Raw genomic sequence first — 18,852 nt, forward strand, 5'->3', positions numbered from 1 at the left:
AACCAACAATGCAGATGACCTGAAGGCTGTTATCAAAGCAACCTGGGCTTCCTGAACAACTCCATGCCACGCCGCATTGATGCAGTAATTCATCCAAAAGGAGCCCAGGCCCAGAACTGAGGGCATAGAAATGAACTTTTCAGAAGCTTGAAAAATGTTTAAAATCACCTTTTTATTGATCTAATGTAATATTCAAATGTTCTGAGACTCTGAATTTTGGGTTTTCATTCTCTGTAAACCAGAATCATCAAAATTACTGGAAATAAAGGCTTCAAATATTTCACTCTATGTGGAACAAATCAATAGAATAGAATGAGCTTCATTTTATGAAATGGGGACAGAAATATTGAACTTTTTCATGATATTTAATTTGTTTTAGATGTAGCTGTAATGTTATGAACACAGACAATTTCGTAGTTCATGTTTGGGGCTCTTATTGTGAAGGCTTTCTCAGTTTATCTGCTGTGTTTACACAAACCCAGGCAGGTCCAAACAGCTTCGTTCTTAATGTTTTGGCAGCTATTGTGAGTAGAAGCTCTCGACTACAAGCCTGAACGGGGGGTCACACGACTCCGCTTAGAAGGCAGATCCTGAACAGATGGGAAATCACTCAGGTTTGTTCTGGTTCCTGTCTCTGAACCATCCATGTCTAGCTCATCAAGGTGTGGAAGTTCTGAGGTGGTGGACAGAACAGCCCACCATCAATCATGTTTGGACTGCCAACACCTTTAACTGGTTGTGTCAATCAAACCATTCAGGAGGCCTTTCTGCAGAGTGACAATGAGCATTATCCTGCTAGAAGAGGCTTCCCAACATCATCCAAACTGAACACGCCTGCTTCCCATCATGCATCCTGGTGCTCAGTCTTCTCCAGGGAAATGCTCACAGGCTGACTCGAGGTCAGTACAGCCAACCTGAGCGGTCTGCAGCTACAACAAACTAAGAGGTTCTGTGGATTTTTATGATCTTATATCAGGACCAGTTTAAGCTCCAGCAGTTCCTCTGTTGCACCAGAACAGCATGGGTCAGACTTCGCATGATCCTTGGCCATGAATGACTGTCTCCGGTTCTTGAACCTGGTTTGGTCTTGACCCATGCAGAACTGTGGCAGTGGGGACTATCATAGTCTGGTTCTGGTTAAAGTGGGTTAGAACATGATGCAACATCTGCTTCTGTTCCTCTGCCTGATGTTTTCCACATATAAGGAGACTGCTCTCCACCTCTTAATGGTCATAATGTTCTGGCTGTATAAAACTAAAGCCTGCTCCAAATCCAAAGTTGAAGAGCTTTAAATCATCTGCAGACTGAAACAGTCTGTTCCAGTGGACTCATCTGTGGGTTCCACATTCCTCTGTGGGTGTTGGTCTTTGCTCCGCCCCCTCACCTGCAGATCAACCCACCAGGAGGTCTTTAAAGGCAGCCATCTGATCCTTCTCTCCTCACTTCTCTCCTCTCCTGCTCCTGAGAAGACAGACCGACAGGCACCTACTCCTCATCCTTAATCATGGCAACCATGGTGTACTCATCCTCCTCTTCACGGAGCTCCATGGGCGGGGGCCTGGGTCAGGGTTCCTTTGGGTCCAGCAGAGGCCTGAGCTCATACAGTGTGGCCGGAGGAGCAGGAGGTGGCAGTATTAGGGTCTCCCAGGCCAGCCGGGCCTTCTCCGCTGGTGGTGGCGGTGCAGGGTTCGGCTACGGCGGAGGAGCAGGTGGGGGTTCAGGTTTTGGTGGGGGTTCAGGTTTTGGTGGGGGTGCGGGTTTTGGTGGGGGTGCAGGTTTTGGTGGGGGTGCAGGTTTTGGTGGGGGTGCAGGGATGGGTGGGGGTGCAGGGTTCGGAGGAGGTTTTGGTGGTAATGATGAGAGCGTCATTGGCAACGAGAAGTTCACCATGCAGAACCTCAACGACCGCCTGGCTACCTACCTGTCCAAGGTGGGGGCATTGGAAAAGGCCAACGCTGCACTGGAAATAAAGATCAGGGAGTTTGTAGAGTCCAAGGCCAGCCCAACCAGTAGAGACTACAGCGCCTTCTATGCCACCATTGCAGAACTCCAGGGCAAGGTGAGCTTATATGGAGGGACCCTTCAGTCCTGGTGGGGCTCTTTGTTCATTCATAGTTCTGTAATTCAGCTTAAGACACCTATGGAAGACCCAGGATGCTGAAACTACAGCTTATGAGTGTTTTAGCACTAACTGACTTTTTATATAGGAGCTGAAAGATGTTAAAGCTTGCAATAATCTGCTTAAAAGAAATCTGAAACCTTTTAAGTGTTTTTAAACTAAATGCAAACACAGAAACGTTTTATCAGGATGAGACAGGATTTTAGTGGCAGCAGCTCCTGTCTTCCATATAAAATGATTTTCAGTGATTTGAGGCTGGGAGACGTGACCCAGGGCTCCCAGCGATTGGTGCAGAGCTCTCAGGTAAACCACACCTGGGTATTTTTTGGGCGTGGCAGTGTTACCTGAATCTGTTACAGACTTCTGACATTTAGATCCCAGTACTGCTACTAATAATAACTTCATTACTTTCAGATCCAGGACGCCCTCATCGCCAAAGGCTCCGTGATGCTGAACATCGACAACGCCAGACTCGCTCAGGACGACTTTAGGATGAAGTCAGTAACTCATCTTTAGTTTTCCAGATTTTTCTCTCACCCATCCTCTCTGTGGTTTTTCTACTGCTGTCCATATTTGGTTCCTTTGCGGTTGTTTCTGTCCCTTCAGACAGTGATGCAAACTAATTCCTGATGAGTAAAAACACACCTTCCCTGTAGTATCAGTGATGCAACATTTTATCAGCAGCTGAGGTACGCCTCCTCCTGGTGGCAGTTCCTCATTACACACAAAGCAGTGGAAGACAACATCTTTAAACGGACCACCCAAAACCAGTCACAGAACCTAAAAGTCCATTGGACCTGCTTTAGCTTTGATTACTGCATGCATCCACTCTGGCACAGTTTCATTAAGTTTATCCAAACTCACATTTATTTCCATCCAGAGTTGCATTAATTTTAAAGGAAGATCTAGTGGGGATGATGGGAGAGTTGGACCGCCGACGCTCAGTTGGGTGAAGGTCTGGACTCTGGTGTCCAATCCATGAAAATGATGTCCTGTGCTCCTTTAACCATATTCTGAGCCCAATGAATCCTGGCAGTGTCAGCTTGGAATATGGCCAACCCATCAGGGAAGCAGAAATTCACTGATGGAATAGCCTGGTCCTTCAGTATCTTCAGGTAGGACCTGATTCTTTGGACTATAGTGCTCACACCCCAGACCTGACGAAATGCAGCGCCCCTTTAGTTCCCTTCACACTGTTGGTGTGGAAATGGTCTTCGCATCACTGTAGAATTTAGTTGTGAGTTCTGCTGCCGTATTTTTCCGATCTGATTTCAAATGTTAAAGTGATCAATGATCATGATGAACACATTTTAGCCTCACAGATTATCCTTTTAGTTTCAGTTTCTTTGGTTTCTCCCAGTAATTGGGCCCTGTGTGTTTTGGCATAGTTGTTTAATGAGAAGCTACTCAATGTATCAGTTTGGGTTAAATAACGTGTTGCCTCCTGAAACATGATCATCCTACTGTAACGGTCCAATAGGAGTCCAATCTGTCTGCTTTTTTTAATCCAGGTGCTGATCTGGTTTTTAGGCAGTCAGTTTAGAAATTATGTTTATAAAATACAGAACAAATCATGAACATTTTACATTTCTACATGATATAACAAGGTTAAAGACATTTTGTTTGTTTCAGATTCTTCCAGTAACATGTTTTTCCCTCTTGATAATTTAAGATGTTTTGGTATTTTTTAAAGTATGAGAAAATCATTTCTGCATTTGAAGTCATGCCTCATTGGTTCCTCACCTGATGTTCTGTGGGCTTCTGCGCAGGTATGAGAACGAGCTGTCGATGCGCCAGTCGGTGGAGGCCGATATCGCCGGGCTGAAGATGCTGCTTGGAGAAATAGGCGTGGCCAAGGGTGACCTGACCATGCAGATTGAAAGCCTAAAGGATGAGCTGGCATCCATGAAGAGAAACCACGAGGAGGTAAATGTATCTTCATTGAAAGCTGATGGTGGTTTTACTCATTCCTCCAGCAAAAAATAAACACTCAAATAACATCCTAGATCTGAATGAATGAAATATTCTCTTTGAATACTTTGTTCTGTATAAAGTTAAATGTTCTGACAACAAAATCACACAAAAATCATCAATGGAAATAAAATTTATTAACCAAAGGAGGCCTGGATTTGGAGTCACACACAAAATTAAAGTAGAAAAACACACTAGAGGCTGATCCAACTTTGATATAATGTCCTTAAAACAAGTCAAAATGAGGCTCAGTATTGTGTGTGACCTCCACGTGTCTGTATGACCTCCCTACAACATCTGGACATGCTCCTGATGAGACGGTGGATGGTCTCCTGAGGGATCTCCTCCCAGACCTGGCCCTCCAAAGAAATGTCACCCCACACCATTACTGACCCACTACCAAACCAGTCATGCTGAAGGATGCTGCAGGCAGCAGATCTCTCTCCACGGTGTCTCCAGACTCTGTCATGTCTGTCACATGTGCTCAGTGTGAACCTGCTTTCATCTGTGAAGACCACAGGGCGCCAGTGGTGAATTTGTCAATCCTGGTGTTCTCTGGCAAGCGTCCTGCACGGTGTTGGGCTGTGAGCACAACCCCCATTTGTGGACGTCGGGCCCTCATACCATCCTCATGGAGTCGGTTTCTAACCGTTTGTGCAGACACATGCACATTTGTGGCCTGCTGGAGGTCATTTTGCAGGGTTCTGGCAGTGCTCCTCCTGTTCCTCCTTGCATAAAGGTGGAGGTAGCGGTCCTGCTGCTGGGTTGTTGCCCTCCTACGGCCTCCTCCACGTCTCCTGGTGTACTGGCCTGTCTCCTGGTAGCGCCTCCAGGTTCTGGACACTACGCTGACAGACACAGCAAACCTTCTTGCCACAGCTCACATTGATGTACCATCCTGGATGAGCTGCACTACCTGAGCCACTTGTGTGGGTTGTAGAGTCCGTCTCATGCTACCACGAGTGTGAAAGCACCACCAACATTCAAAAGTGACCAAAACATCAGCCAGAAAGCATCGGTACTGAGAAGTGGTCTGTGGTCCCCACCTGCAGAACCACTCCTTTATTGAGTGTCTTGATAATCACCAAAGATTTCCTCCTGTTGTCTTTTTCATTTGAACAACAAGATGTGAAATTAATTGTTAATCAGTGTTGCTTCCTAAGTGGACAGTTTGATTTCACAGAAGTTTGATTTACTTGGAGTTATATTGTGTTGTTTAAGTCTTCACTTTATTTTTTTCAGCAGTATATCTGCAGAAATGACATCAAGCCTTAGATCCACAAAGTGTCACGGTTAAATAATTCTGGGGTTTGAACTCTTGCAGGACCTGGTCTCTATGCGCACAGAAGTGGGCGGTCAGGTGAACGTGGAGGTTGATGCTGCTCCTCAGGTGGATCTCACAAAGGTCATGGAGGAGATCAGAGAAGACTACGAAGCTGTCGCTGTCAAAAACCACAAAGAGCTTGAAGGCTGGTTCCAGTCCAAGGTACAAAACGAACTACATGCAACATAAAACCAGCAGACCCTCTTTTACTGATGCTCTTACTGTTGTCTTCTCCTTTCAGTCAGAGACTCTCACCCAGGAGGTTGCAAGCACAGAGATGACACTGCAGACGTCAACCACAGAGGTGAAGGAGGTGAAGAGTCAGCTTCAGGCCCTGGAGATTGAGCTCCAGTCTCAGCTCAGCATGGTGAGAGCTCAATAAACTGTTCTGTTTGAATATCAGGTGGTCCAGACAGACAATGGATCCAGAAAAATTAAGGAAAGCTGCTGTAAGATTACCAGATATTATTGTAGAATATATACTGCATAAGATGCTCATACAGCTCTGAGGAACTACATTACTAATGAGTTAGATGGTGAAGAGTTAATTATTTGAGAGGCATTTTGTAGGACCCATAGGTGGTGCAGTTAGATTAGTCAGTGGCATGAATGTGCCTCAGTTTACATCTCTTTACAGCAAACCCGGAACAGACTATTCGCCCGGTGTTCACTCCCTGATGTCTGATTATATCACCTCATTGCAGAAAGCGTCTCTGGCAGCCTCCCTCGCTGACGTTCAGAACCGCTACGCCATGAAGCTGAATGGCTACCAGATGCAGGTAAGCTGGGATCTCACAGCGACCTCTAAAGTGCTTTGGCTGGGCGTGGTGCTGATGGTGTAGGGGTTCAGCGCGCGATCATATACAGAGGCTACAGTCCTCGAGGCGGCCGTCCCGGGTTCGAGTCCCGGACCCGGTGACATTGCCGAATGGCTCCCCCTCTCTCTACCCCTCTTTCCTGTCTGCCTACTGTCAAAAAATAAAATAAAAATGGCCACTAGTGCTGAAAAAATATCTTTAAAGTGCTTCGGCTGATATGAACTGCAGCGCTCAGCCTGAGGTTACCTGTGCAGGTGACGTCTCTGGAGGATCAGCTGGTACAGCTGAGGGCCGACCTGGAGCGACAGGGACAGGAGTACCAGATGCTGCTGGACATCAAGACCAGGCTGGAATTGGAGATTGCAGAATACAGACGACTGCTGGATGGAGAAGCATCTGGGTAAGAATGGGTTTACTCTAAACAACTCAAACTCAGAGGGAAACACTAGCAGTAAAGCTTGGTGTTCAAAATTATGCAAAGTTTTATTTTACAATAATTTTAGTATGTGCACCACCTCCACTGCCACCTGAAAGAGGACCACCAGTCAGTTTCTTCAGAAGTAGAAACATCTCAACAAAAAGTTCATTTTTCTAAATATATTTCCAGGAATGTAAACCTTAAAAAAAAAATAAACATTTCTGATCTTTTACATTTTCTAGAACACTAACTTGGAGGTCGATGGTTTGCAGTGTTCTGATAGTGGTCATTATTGTCTGCAGAGGTTTTGGCAGTTCTGTAGAGATGATGATGGTTCACAGGTGTTTCGGTGGAGATGACGAAGGATTGTAGGTGTTTTGCAGGAGATGACGACAGTCAGCAATCAGTTGTCCTGGTAACGGGTCCGCAGACATTTCCGCAGAAACTGTTCAGATGTTTTTGAAGATATTCTACTGAGGTTTGGCTGTATCAGTAAGGAGAGACGTTTGGTGTCCGGATAAAGACTATAATGGGTTATGGGTCTCTTTGGTGGAGATAAGCAGGTGACCTGGTTTAGTAGAAATGCCAACGATGAGACTGAGGAAAAGTGGAACCTTGCAGACATGAAGGTCATAAATCTGATTTATGAAGACTGTGATAATCTATTAAAGTCTTAGTTCTCCAAATGAACCACTGGTGATACCTGGGGTACCTTCAGTGGTACCAACTGTTTACCAATGAGAGAAGACTATTTCAGTATCTACTGATGTTCGATTCAAAGGGTTAGAGGAAAAAAGAAATGCCCTGAAGATAACTTTTAGAATCCAGCAGCAGAAACCAAAGCTGACAGCTGGGAACCGACCCGCTGGGAATGGCTTTATTAAATCATTTTTGGATTCTGAACGTTTAAATATATGAAAAATATATAGAATAACAGAGACTTGCCAATTTCCCTTTTTTTTGCAGGCTTTCTTCCACCTCTTCTTTCACCTCTTCTTCCTCAATCACAGTAACCAAAACTCCGATCATCAAAATGGTTGAGGAGATCAGTTAGGATCAATCAAACGGCTGTCTGACTGGGGCGGAGTCAAATCTCAACCTATCACCTTCCTGCTTGCTGAAACCAGAACCACTTCCTCCTGATGAGGAGCAGTCATCTCATCTTCCTCCTTTTACACCCATTTCCTGCTGTGGCTCAGTTAACGATGGTGGATCTGAGTGGAAACTTTAATCAGGTGTTTCTCCTTCTGTCTTCAACAAATTAAACTGAACTGAACACCACATGAAGCGTCCGTCTCTTTCCTTCTAATCTCACGAAAACTGAATGAATATCAGAAATCAGTTTGATAAAACATTATTGATTTCACATTTACAGGTCCTTCTCAAAATATTAGCATATTGTGATAAAGTTCATTATTTTCCATAATGTCATGATGAAAATTTAACATTCATATATTTTAGATTCATTGCACACTAACTGAAATATTTCAGGTCTTTTATTGTCTTAATACGGATGATTTTGGCATACAGCTCATGAAAACCCAAAATTCCTATCTCACAAAATTAGCATATGATTAAAAGGGTCTCTAAACGAGCTATGAACCTAATCATCTGAATCAACGAGTTAACTCTAAACACCTGCAAAAGATTCCTGAGGCCTTTAAAACTCCCAGCCTGGTTCATCACTCAAAACCCCAATCATGGGTAAGACTGCCGACCTGACTGCTGTCCAGAAGGCCACTATTGACACCCTCAAGCAAGAGGGTAAGACACAGAAAGACATTTCTGAACGAATAGGCTGTTCCCAGAGTGCTGTATCAAGGCACCTCAGTGGGAAGTCTGTGGGAAGGAAAAAGTGTGGCAGAAAACGCTGCACAACGAGAAGAGGTGACCGGACCCTGAGGAAGATTGTGGAGAAGGGCCGATTCCAGACCGTGGGGGACCTGCGGAAGCAGTGGACTGAGTCTGGAGTAGAAACATCCAGAGCCACCGTGCACAGGCGTGTGCAGGAAATGGGCTACAGGTGTCGCATTCCCCAGGTCAAGCCACTTTTGAACCAGAAACAGCAGCAGAAGCGCCTGACCTGGGCTACAGAGAAGCAGCACTGGACTGTTGCTCAGTGGTCCAAAGTACTTTTTTGGATGAAAGCAAATTCTGCATGTCATTCGGAAATCAAGGTGCCAGAGTCTGGAGGAAGACTGGGGAGAAGGAAATGCCAAAATGCCAGAAGTCCAGTGTCAAGTACCCACAGTCAGTGATGGTCTGGGGTGCCGTGTCAGCTGCTGGTGTTGGTCCACTGTGTTTTATCAAGGGCAGGGTCAATGCAGCTAGCTATCAGGAGATTTTGGACCACTTCATGCGTCCATCTGCTGAAAAGCTTCATGGAGATGAAGATTTCATTTTTCAGCACGACCTGGCACCTGCTCACAGTGCCAAAACCACTGGTAAATGGTTTACTGACCATGGTATCACTGTGCTCAATTGGCCTGCCAACTCTCCTGACCTGAACCCCATAGAGAATCTGTGGGATATTGTGAAGAGAACGTTGAGAGACTCAAGACCCAACACTCTGGATGAGCTAAAGGCCGCTATCGAAGCATCCTGGGCCTCCATAAGACCTCAGCAGTGCCACAGGCTGATTGCCTCCATGCCACGCCGCATTGAAGCAGTCATTTCTGCCAAAGGATTCCCGACCAAGTATTGAGTGCATAACTGTACATGATTATTTGAAGGTTGACGTTTTTTGTATTAAAAACACTTTTCTTTTATTGGTCGGATGAAATATGCTAATTTTGTGAGATAGGAATTTTGGGTTTTCATGAGCTGTATGCCAAAATCATCCGCATTAAGACAATAAAAGACCTGAAATGTTTCAGTTAGTGTGCAATGAATCTAAAATATATGAATGTTAAATTTTCATCATGACATTATGGAAAATAATTAACTTTATCACAATATGCTAATATTTTGAGAAGGACCTGTACTTTTTCACAGCACTCCACGTGGGTAGTTGCTCTCCAGGCAAATCTTTCAGTCATGTCGACCTTTTTTTTTTTTTTTTATTACCTGGACCAAAACAAAACAAAAACTAATTTTAAAAATAGTTTTTACCAACTGAGCTGTGATATCTTACTTTATCTTTTTATTGTGGGAAATTAATTTTAATCTAAAACATAAAAAGGATTTAGCTTTATTCAAAGAATCCAGTTTATAAATTCTTTTGGGCTTGACTGAGAAAAACAATTGTAATTTATTCTCTGCAATACGACCAGGATTTGGGTCGGTCTTTCTTGCTGTTTTCAAACAAGTTTTCATTACAAGCAGATTTAAGTGCAGCAAAGTCTGCTTTTCAACAGAAGAGGTTCTGGTCCCTCTCAAACTAAAGTCAATTTAAAGGTCTGGTTATTAAAAGAGGAACATTTTGTTTTGGACTGAACTTTCTGTTGTAAGAATTTAAATTTTAAATTTGTTAAAAATAAAGTCTTCCTCTGCATCAACCAGCTGCGCTGGGGGCCACGTGTGGATCATTCTTTGATTGCGGTCCCAGGACGACCTTTGACCCTCTTGCTTTAAACATACTGAGGTTCATGTTGATCATCAGGCTGTTTTACCTGGAGGTTCATAGAAAACAAGAGGAGCCAGAGATCAAGATGTAACATTAGTTCCTTTAATATCGTCTCCATTACAAGATGTTGCATCACTTTCTCTTTTTGTTACATTTGTTGGAACAACAAAACCCATTAAAGATTTGTACACAGTGAGAGATCTCCATGGTGGGTGAGGAGTAGAGGGGATGTTGGGATGCTTGTGCTGAGTTTGGTCCTTAAGAGCCCAACGTTCCTGTTGGGCTCATGTGGAAAAATAATCTGGAATGCTACGGAGCAAAAAGGAACCCCGCCTGATTATCGTCAGCAACGAGACGCCGGCCGCGTCCCTATCGGTCAATACTCGTCAATAAGAAGGAGAAAACTGAGGCATATTGCCTCAGAGGTCCAACTGCCGCAAGCAGAAAGCCCTCTGAGGTAAGTGCTTTAAACAGAAAGGACCTGAAGTTAATAACCAGAACCCACCGGAACCAGGAGCAGCAGAACCTTTTCCTTCTGCAGATGTTAACCCAAACCTTTGAGGCTTCAAACAGGAAGTGATTCTGCGTAAACAGAGCCAAGATGTTAAATCCCTGCAGATCCATGAGATCTGCTCTCGGGGTCCCGGTCCGGTCAGGTCGGTCCGGTGCTGCTGGTCTGATTCAGTAAAAAACTGTAAATATAAAAAAACCATGAAACATTTGTGCTTGTGTTTCATAAGTACTCCAAAAATATGGACCGGTCCTGCAGAACCAGTCCAGTTCCCCACCTCTCCCCCAACACGCACACACACACACACACACAGTCTTGCATAAGTCTGTCCGTTCACTCTGCTCACAGATAAAATGTAAAAGAGCACAAAAGGTATGAAAATGTAAGAAAAGTCATAAAGAAAACTTTATATAGCGCTCGTATAAAAGAGGAATAATACTTTGTTTCTCCGGAGGTTAAAGGGTCGGCTTTAGCTGCTGTCGCTGCTCACGGCGCTGCTGCCGCCATCGCTGCTGGTGCTCGCCGTGTCCGCCCGCTCTCGTTTGTGGATCTGCTCGTGTGCTTTGAGGTGGCCCGACTGGCTGAAAGTCTTGCCACATTGGGGGCAGGCGTACGGCCGCTCGCCGGTGTGGATCTGCTGGTGCGCCTTCAGGTGGCCGAGGCGACCGAAGCTCTTCCCGCACTGCGTGCAGCCGAACGGCCGCTCGCCCGTGTGGATCTTCTCGTGGGTTTTTAAGACGCCAGAGTTGCTGAAAGTCTTTCCACACTGCGAGCAGGCGAAGGGCTTCTCGCCGGTGTGGATCTGGACGTGGTTGCGGTAGCTGGTCTCCTTGGTGAAGCTTTTGCCGCAGTGCTGGCAGCAGTACGGCCGCTCGCCCGTGTGGCTCAGCTGGTGTGCTTTCAGCTCCTTGGATTGGCCGAAGCTCTTGCTGCAGGCGGTGCAGATGAAGGGGCGCTCGCCGGTGTGCAGGCGCTGGTGCGAGCGCAGGTCGTCCGCCTTGGTGAAGCCTTTGGGGCAGTGAGCACATACGTAGGGCTTTTGGCCCGTGTGGATCAGCTGGTGGCGTTTGAGGTTTCCGGCCTGGCCGAAGCTCTTGCCGCACTGCGAGCAGGTGTAGGGACGCTCGCCGGTGTGGATGCGCTGGTGGGTTTTCAGGTTTCCCAGCGTGCTGAAGTTCTTTCCACACTGTGTGCAGGAGAACGGTTTCTCCCCCTGCATGTTCCTGGGTTTCCTCACTGTAGGACTCTGGGTTTTGGTCGTGATGACCAGACCCACCCCTCCTCCGCCCTGGCTGGCCCGCCCCATGCCATCTCCAGGAGTCTTTCCGTCCTGAGCGGGCTGCAGCTCATACAGTGTGCCATCTCCGAACTCAGGGTCCAGTTTGCCCATCCCGTCCAGGAGCAGAGAATCGGGCCGCAGCTTGTTGAGCTCAGTGCGGAGCTCGGCCATGTGGATGGACTCCAGGCCATTGTGATGCAGGTGGGCAGACATGGCGTTGGACTCGGAGTACTCGGACTTTAGGGAGCCCAGCTCGGTGCTGTAGTAACAGTGGAGGTCCACGGTGTGGTCCGACTTGATGTACTCCAGAGTGTCTGTAACCTGAAACAAGAGGAGAAAAACCTTCTTCAACATGTTTGGTTAAATCTGGTATTCAGAGACCAGCTGATGAACTGGACCTGAAACTGACCTGAACCATGAGTTCTCTAAAGTGATAGTTCTGATCCAAATTCTGACACTGAGCTCAGCCTGAAACATTAACGAAAAGAGAGTGTCTGATCACTGCTTCCCTTCCAGAACAAATAACATAATCTGAGCTTTCAGTGATCCAGGATGTTCTGATGAGGATCATCAGCTCTGCTCTTCCTTCTCAAGATTTAACTTTACTTTCTTAATGATCCTAAAACCTGGCTCAGATTGTCCACCAGAACCACACCAGGTCTCTTACAGCAGGATCCACAGCGATAAACAGGAGTTAAACTAATCTGATCCCAATGGGAGAGATTTCCTGGAAATTCTGTTTGCTCCGAACCTTTTCACTCTGGTTCTGTCTGGTTGGTCTTCAGCTCAAACTGAGAAGGCCTGAAAGAACCTTCTGCTTTCTAAACCTTCTCCTAAGTGAAACGGTGTTTGATGATCTGATCCGGGACAGAACGGACCTACAGACCACTTCTGGTGCAGAGCGTCGAGTACCTGGGAGATGTAGTCGAACACAGAGCAGGGCTCGTAGTGTGACTTGTAGTCCAGCTCCGACATGTCGCTGTGGTGAAACAGGCCCAGCGGGTGGTTGCCAAGGTGACCATGATGCTCGGATTTGATGTAGTCAAGGCCGCTGATCTCCATCTTGATCTGGTCATGGCCCAGTTCGGCGGTGGACAACGGCTGAATCTCGGACAAGTCGACGGTCCGGATGGGATCCAGGTCCCCATCCTCCGGCTCGCTCTTCACGCACGGCAGCATCACCAGCGGCTCCGCGATCTCCGCAGCCAACGAGCTGAGCGTGGGCGTCGGGCAGTCCGAGGAGAGGAGGGCCAAGGTGGGAGTCGGGGCCGTGCCGGCAGGTCCGCAGTCCGCGTGCAGGGAGGCGTCCAGAGGCGGGGGAGGGGAACCACACTCCGCCGGCAGGCCGAGGCTCAGACACTCAGCCTCCAAGTCCGTCATGGTGAGGGGTGGAGCCAATCCTCCTCACCGCGCTCTGTACCTACACCTGAAGAATCGCTGAGGGTAAGAAGCCACGCCTCTTTTTCTTCTTCGCCTCCTCCTCCTCCTCCACGCCCCACGGTTGCTGGAGGGTCTGGTCCTGATCCGAGGGCTGTGGGGTGTAGAGGCTCCCTGAGAGGAATCCAAAGACGATGAGGAGAAGGTCCGAGACCTCAGTGCCGTCACCTAACTGGAACCAGCCTGCAGAGAGAGCACCACAGAGGTGAGAGAGGTTCTACAGGCAGCTGGGAGCATTAGAACATTCAGAGAGGTGGATCCAGGAGAACCTGGATCTTTAGGGAATAGTTCTCTTGGTTCCCACGCTGACTGACCAGCGTATTAACGTTGGTGCTGCTACTATTGTTGTTGTTGTTTCTTTGCTATTTATATATTTTATTTTGATTTATCTGGAGGGACTGGAGTCCGGTTCAGGGTGAACTGCTGGAAGTAGGCACCAGGCTCCCAGCCACCCTGCAAGGATGAGCAGATATAGATTATTATTTATAGGTGTTTTATGAATGATTTCATACTTAACAGATTATCATTATTGGTAGTAGCGGGAGGCTTTATTTAACTAGATTGATTTATTTATTATACTACAGTTAATTCATGGTTATTGTTCATTAAAACCTTCAGCTATGAACCAGTCTGCAGTGTTTATTATATTCCAGCTCAGAAAGCAGTTCAGGTGTGGCGTTTACTGACTGCAGGAGAACAGACTGAACTTCTTCCTGGACTTCCTGCTGCAGACTGTGTCCCAGTAGAACCTGCAGCAGGATGCTGAGAGCGGTCCAGGTTACTTCATTCCTTTATACTGTGTCTCAGGATGTTTGTGGAAACAAAATGAAGTCTCTGTGGTCTCTCCAGGAATAAAATGGAAAACAAACTAAATATGTGGCTGCAGCAGCTTTTCCATCTCAAAACTCCAACTGGTTCCAGACTCAGATTTTTTATTAGTTTTTGTTCTGTTTACATATTTGCCTACTAGAAAAGGTTCATATGAACTTGTAGTAGTTATTGCAAGAACAATAAAAAGGAACCTAAAAACCATATTATATTATATATAATCGTTATCTCAGCACCGTGTAAAGTCAGAGCCCAAACTGACAAATTCTGCTTTACAGATTAAAATGCACCACTATTCAATTAAGCTACTTCAGCAAACGAGTTAATTACAGCGTATTTTCAAGTATTTTGATGTTAATTTAGATCCTGTTAGAAGATTTAGGTTGATATCGATAACCAACATTAATATTGCAACCAGTATTTGTGTCTCTCTGTCTCCCCGACGCCCTCACTAGTACAGATTTGAGGTTTTAGTGACTGAGATGCTCCAGCTCACAGAGAGGGATGAGGACATCATGATGATGGAAAAGGAGGAGAACGTTGTTTCATTGCAACCGATGTAGTTGCTCAACATCACAATTTTAGGTTTTTCTGATATAGTGCAGTCCTAATGGCTTCACTATTAATATGCTGCATATGAAAAACTAAAGAGTTTATAAAAACAACAATAAAGTAAAGTCTTCTCTGTGCTACCTGAGGTTGATTGTGTGAAACTAGGTTCAAATTAAAACCAGAAAACTTCCTGCATGTTTCCCAGCTGGTCTAACCTGACACTGACAGCTTCACATCATGTAAATAAAAGTTTATGGAAATACTATTAATTATAAACTCAGCTGGGTTCACAATGAGAAATAAATGTGTTTCTAGTCGACACAAAACTGTCCATAAGTAGTCCAGATTAACAGTTCTTGAGGTTTTGTGGAGGTCTGTCAGGGTTCTTCTTTGGACTTTGGCTGCTTTCTACTCGGTTTAAGTCCAGTCTGAAGAAAACCTGGCTTAAACCAGCTGGTCAGCTGAAAGATGGAGCAGGTCCCAGACCCTTCCTGACCCTGATCATGACCTAGAGAGATTTTTAGGCCTGACATTTCTCCTCCTGTCCAGACGTTTTGGTTCATGTTGGAAGGATCCGTGAACTAAACGGCTACCTGGATCAGTGGTGTGTTGATGTCTGCAGAAGCTGATGCAAAGAATCTTCTAGTCCGTGTTACAGCTGTGTCTGCTCTCAGAAACAAAGACTGGGACGACTGTGATGGTCAACATCAAACTGGATGTGATAGAAAATAAAAAACTGAATGTGAATTCTACTTTTTCACTTATTCCTAAATCTCCAGCTTTTTATCACTGCGGAAACAAGAGCCTGGAAATATGTTTTTCCATACTCCATTTTCCTCAGTTATCCAGTCCTCAAATCAAACTGCAGTTTTACAGACTGTGCAGGATCCCAGGAAGTGACCCGGGGGCGCTGACCGTTACCAGTGTGCTGTCACACAGCCTCACGCACTGACCCACGCACTGACCCACGCACCGCAGCACTAATCTCCTCCAGGTAACGGTTCTCTCTCCGCCTCCAGCGCACCGCTTTTCCTGTGGGGCAGAAAGGTGCTGCTGTCTACGAAGAGTGTCGCTTTATATCCGCACCAGCCGGGCCGAGTGGTTAGCCTTTAGCAGCTAGCAGCTAGCCAGTGGCCATCTTGTTTACGGAGAACCAGCGGGGCTAGCTGCAGCTAGCATCCTGCAGAAAGTGAGAGTGGGGCGGCCGCGGGGATGAGGCACAGCGGCCTCCTTCAGGCTGCCTGGCCGCTTTCTGTATCTCACAGCCAGCCGGCAGGCAGCAGAAAGCGGCTGACAGCCCGACACAGAGCAACAGAACCGGCGGCGATTCGACCATCGGCCCGGTCGTACGTCAGACCGTTAAACAGGCTCCAAACCGAGCGGAGCTCCGCTGCTCGGAGCCGAGGAAGGGGAAATCCCCGGAGAAGGAGCCTCTTACCTGCGGGTGGTCAGTTTCATGGTCAGCTAGATTGGTCCTGTTCGGTTCGGTTCAGCTTCCCCTCAGCTGTTGCAGCTCAGTCCTCCGGACCCGCCACGTCCACCTCGGCAGAACACCCTCTCCTCCTCCTTCTTCTCCTCCTCCTCCTCCTCCTCCTCTTTCACTGACTAATTCCCCTCCCTCCTTCCTTCATACCTTCCTTTCCTCCCTCCTTCCTCCCTCTCGTGCGCACACATACCCGTTCAGGCGGGTATCTGGGTCACCATGACAACAGCGGCAGTAGGTGGTTACAGCTGTGAGGGCGCGCGCAGAGCGGGTACGCGCAGTCTTCTCGCGCTCTGCCTTTTTTTTTGATCCCCATTGTTCCGACTGCACGCGCCGATGTGCTAATTTGAATTAGTGAATGAATGGGGAGCAGCACGCGCCCCGCTGAACCGGGGCAGCAAGAGCACGAGGCAGTTATCTGACGTCAGCACGTCCTAAAATATGTTTGCTTGGTTGTTTTTTTTTTTAAAGTAAATCAAACACATTCTGAGGCTGGATTTGACTTATATTAGTGTTTTAAATATTTAACATATTTTATTCATATTTTATCATATTTATTCAGTCTATTGAAATAACATGCATTAATGTAATTAATTACATTATTTATATTCTCTTACTTTATTCCCATTTCTTATTTATCAATTTCTTGTTAGTTTTCATTTATATTTCCTCATTTATAGTATTAATTCTACTCATATTAATTGAAATAACTGTTATTTCTATTTATCTGCATTCATTTTATTATTTCATATTTCATCTTTTCATTTATTGTAGTTACATTTTATTCAGATTTTTGTATTTTAACAGGTTTTATATTCTCATGAACCCATGTTTTTATCTGTTACTACATTAGATATCAGGAATCCTTAGTATGGCCTGTTTACTTGTTATTATCATTTATTTATGCTGTTTTATATATTATAGCTGTGTCTGTTGTTCCATGAGTTCTTCAGTCTGTAATTATTTTGGTTTATTTGCCTAATGACTCATATTTAATTTACTTTTGCATTTTCTGCAATGTTTGTCTCAATTTTGGACCTCCATCGCGTGCTGTCGGTATAATCAATGTGATCTACTGATTTATTGATAGCTTGAAGAAAGTTGAGTTATGAGTTAACTAGAAGTTTATAAATATATTTAAATTATAAACAGGAAAGTTCAGAATTATCTGTCAGAATATTGTATTTCCAAACAGTAAAAATTAAGTTCTATGGAAGAAGGTTTAGAATAGAAGCAATTTCCACAGAACATTAAACAGCAGAACGTGTTTTAGTTCTTTAACATCTGACTTTAGAGCTACGTTTAACAGCATTGGCGGTGCCTCTGAGCTGAGGGGCCTCTGAGCTGAGGGGCCTCTGAGCTGAGGGGCCTCTGAGCTGAGGGGCCTCTGAGCTGAGGGGCCTCTGAGCTGAGGGGCCTCTGAGCTGAAGGGCCTCTGAGCTGAAGGGCCTCTGAGCTGAGGGGCCTCTGAGCTGAGGGGCCTCTGAGCTGAGGGGCCTCTGAGCTGAGTGGCCTCTGAGCTGAGGGGCCTCTGAGTTGAGGGGCCTCTGAGCTGAGGGGCCTCTGAGCTGAGGGGCCTCTGAGCTGAGTGGCCTCTGAGCTGAAGGGCCTCTGAGCTGAGGGGCCTCTGAGCTGAGGGGCCTCTGAGCTGAAGGGCCTCTGAGCTGAGGGGCCTCTGAGCTGAAGGGCCTCTGAGCTGAGGGGCCTCTGAGCTGAAGGGCCTCTGAGCTGAGGGGCCTCTGAGCTGAGGGGCCTCTGAGCTGAGGGGCCTCTGAGCTGAGGGGCCTCTGAGCTGAGGGGCCTCTGAGCTGAAGGGCCTCTGAGCTGAGGGGCCTCTGAGCTGAGGGGCCTCTGAGCTGAGGGGCCTCTGAGCTGAGGGGCCTCTGAGCTGAGGGGCCTCTGAGCTGAAGGGCCTCTGAGCTGAGGGGCCTCTGAGCTGAGGGGCCTCTGAGCTGAAGGGCCTCTGAGCTGAAGGGCCTCTGAGCTGAGGGGCCTCTGAGCTGAGGGGCCTCTGAGCTGAAGGGCCTCTGAGCTGAGGGGCCTCTGAGCTGAAGGGCCTCTGAGCTGAGGGGCCTCTGAGCTGAGGGGCCTCTGAGCTGAAGGGCCTCTGAGCTGAGGGGCCTCTGAGCTGAGGGGCCTCTGAGCTGAAGGGCCTCTGAGCTGAGGGGCCTCTGAGCTGAGGGGCCTCTGAGCTGAAGGGCCTCTGAGCTGAAGGGCCTCTGAGCTGAGGGGCCTCTGAGCTGAGGGGCCTCTGAGCTGAGGGGCCTCTGAGCTGAAGGGCCTCTGAGCTGAGGGGCCTCTGAGCTGAAGGGCCTCTGAGCTGAGGGGCCTCTGAGCTGAGGGGCCTCTGAGCTGAGGGGCCTCTGAGCTGAGGGGCCTCTGAGCTGAAGGGCCTCTGAGCTGAGGGGCCTCTGAGCTGAGGGGCCTCTGAGCTGAAGGGCCTCTGAGCTGAAGGGCTTCTGAGCTGAGGGGCCTCTGAGCTGAGGGGCCTCTGAGCTGAGGGGCCTCTGAGCTGAAGGGCCTCTGAGCTGAGGGGCCTCTGAGCTG

The 18,852-nt window shown here is 47.0% G+C and overlaps 2 protein-coding genes across 3 annotated transcripts; one reads left to right on the forward strand and one right to left on the reverse strand.

The window, feature by feature from the left end:
- The first annotated feature begins 1,441 nt into the window (after positions 1–1,441).
- LOC124864243 (keratin, type I cytoskeletal 13-like) lies at positions 1,442–7,931 on the forward strand. Its single transcript, XM_047358935.1, has 8 exons — positions 1,442–2,059; positions 2,534–2,616; positions 3,889–4,045; positions 5,415–5,576; positions 5,656–5,781; positions 6,119–6,193; positions 6,487–6,632; positions 7,617–7,931. The coding sequence occupies exons 1-8, from the start codon at positions 1,505–1,507 to the stop codon at positions 7,702–7,704; spliced, it is 1,392 nt and encodes a 463-aa protein (XP_047214891.1). The 5' UTR covers positions 1,442–1,504; the 3' UTR covers positions 7,705–7,931.
- A 2,364-nt stretch (positions 7,932–10,295) lies between these two features.
- LOC124864242 (zinc finger protein 1 homolog) lies at positions 10,296–16,499 on the reverse strand. 2 transcript variants are annotated; one of them, XM_047358934.1, is made up of 4 exons: positions 16,261–16,499; positions 12,918–13,625; positions 11,166–12,326; positions 10,296–10,907 (listed from the first exon to the last, which is right to left on the reverse strand). In XM_047358934.1, the coding sequence occupies exons 2-3, from the start codon at positions 13,383–13,385 to the stop codon at positions 11,196–11,198; spliced, it is 1,599 nt and encodes a 532-aa protein (XP_047214890.1). In that variant the 5' UTR covers positions 13,386–13,625; positions 16,261–16,499; the 3' UTR covers positions 10,296–10,907; positions 11,166–11,195. The 2 variants fall into 2 exon arrangements, with proteins under 2 accessions (XP_047214890.1, XP_047214889.1); XM_047358933.1 differs by having other exon boundaries at positions 10,296–12,326; positions 16,261–16,498.
- Between the last annotated feature and the right edge of the window lie 2,353 nt (positions 16,500–18,852).

Source organism: Girardinichthys multiradiatus, chromosome Y (genome assembly GCF_021462225.1).
Source record: "Girardinichthys multiradiatus isolate DD_20200921_A chromosome Y, DD_fGirMul_XY1, whole genome shotgun sequence".
In the NCBI taxonomy this organism is placed as follows: domain Eukaryota; kingdom Metazoa; phylum Chordata; class Actinopteri; order Cyprinodontiformes; family Goodeidae; genus Girardinichthys; species Girardinichthys multiradiatus.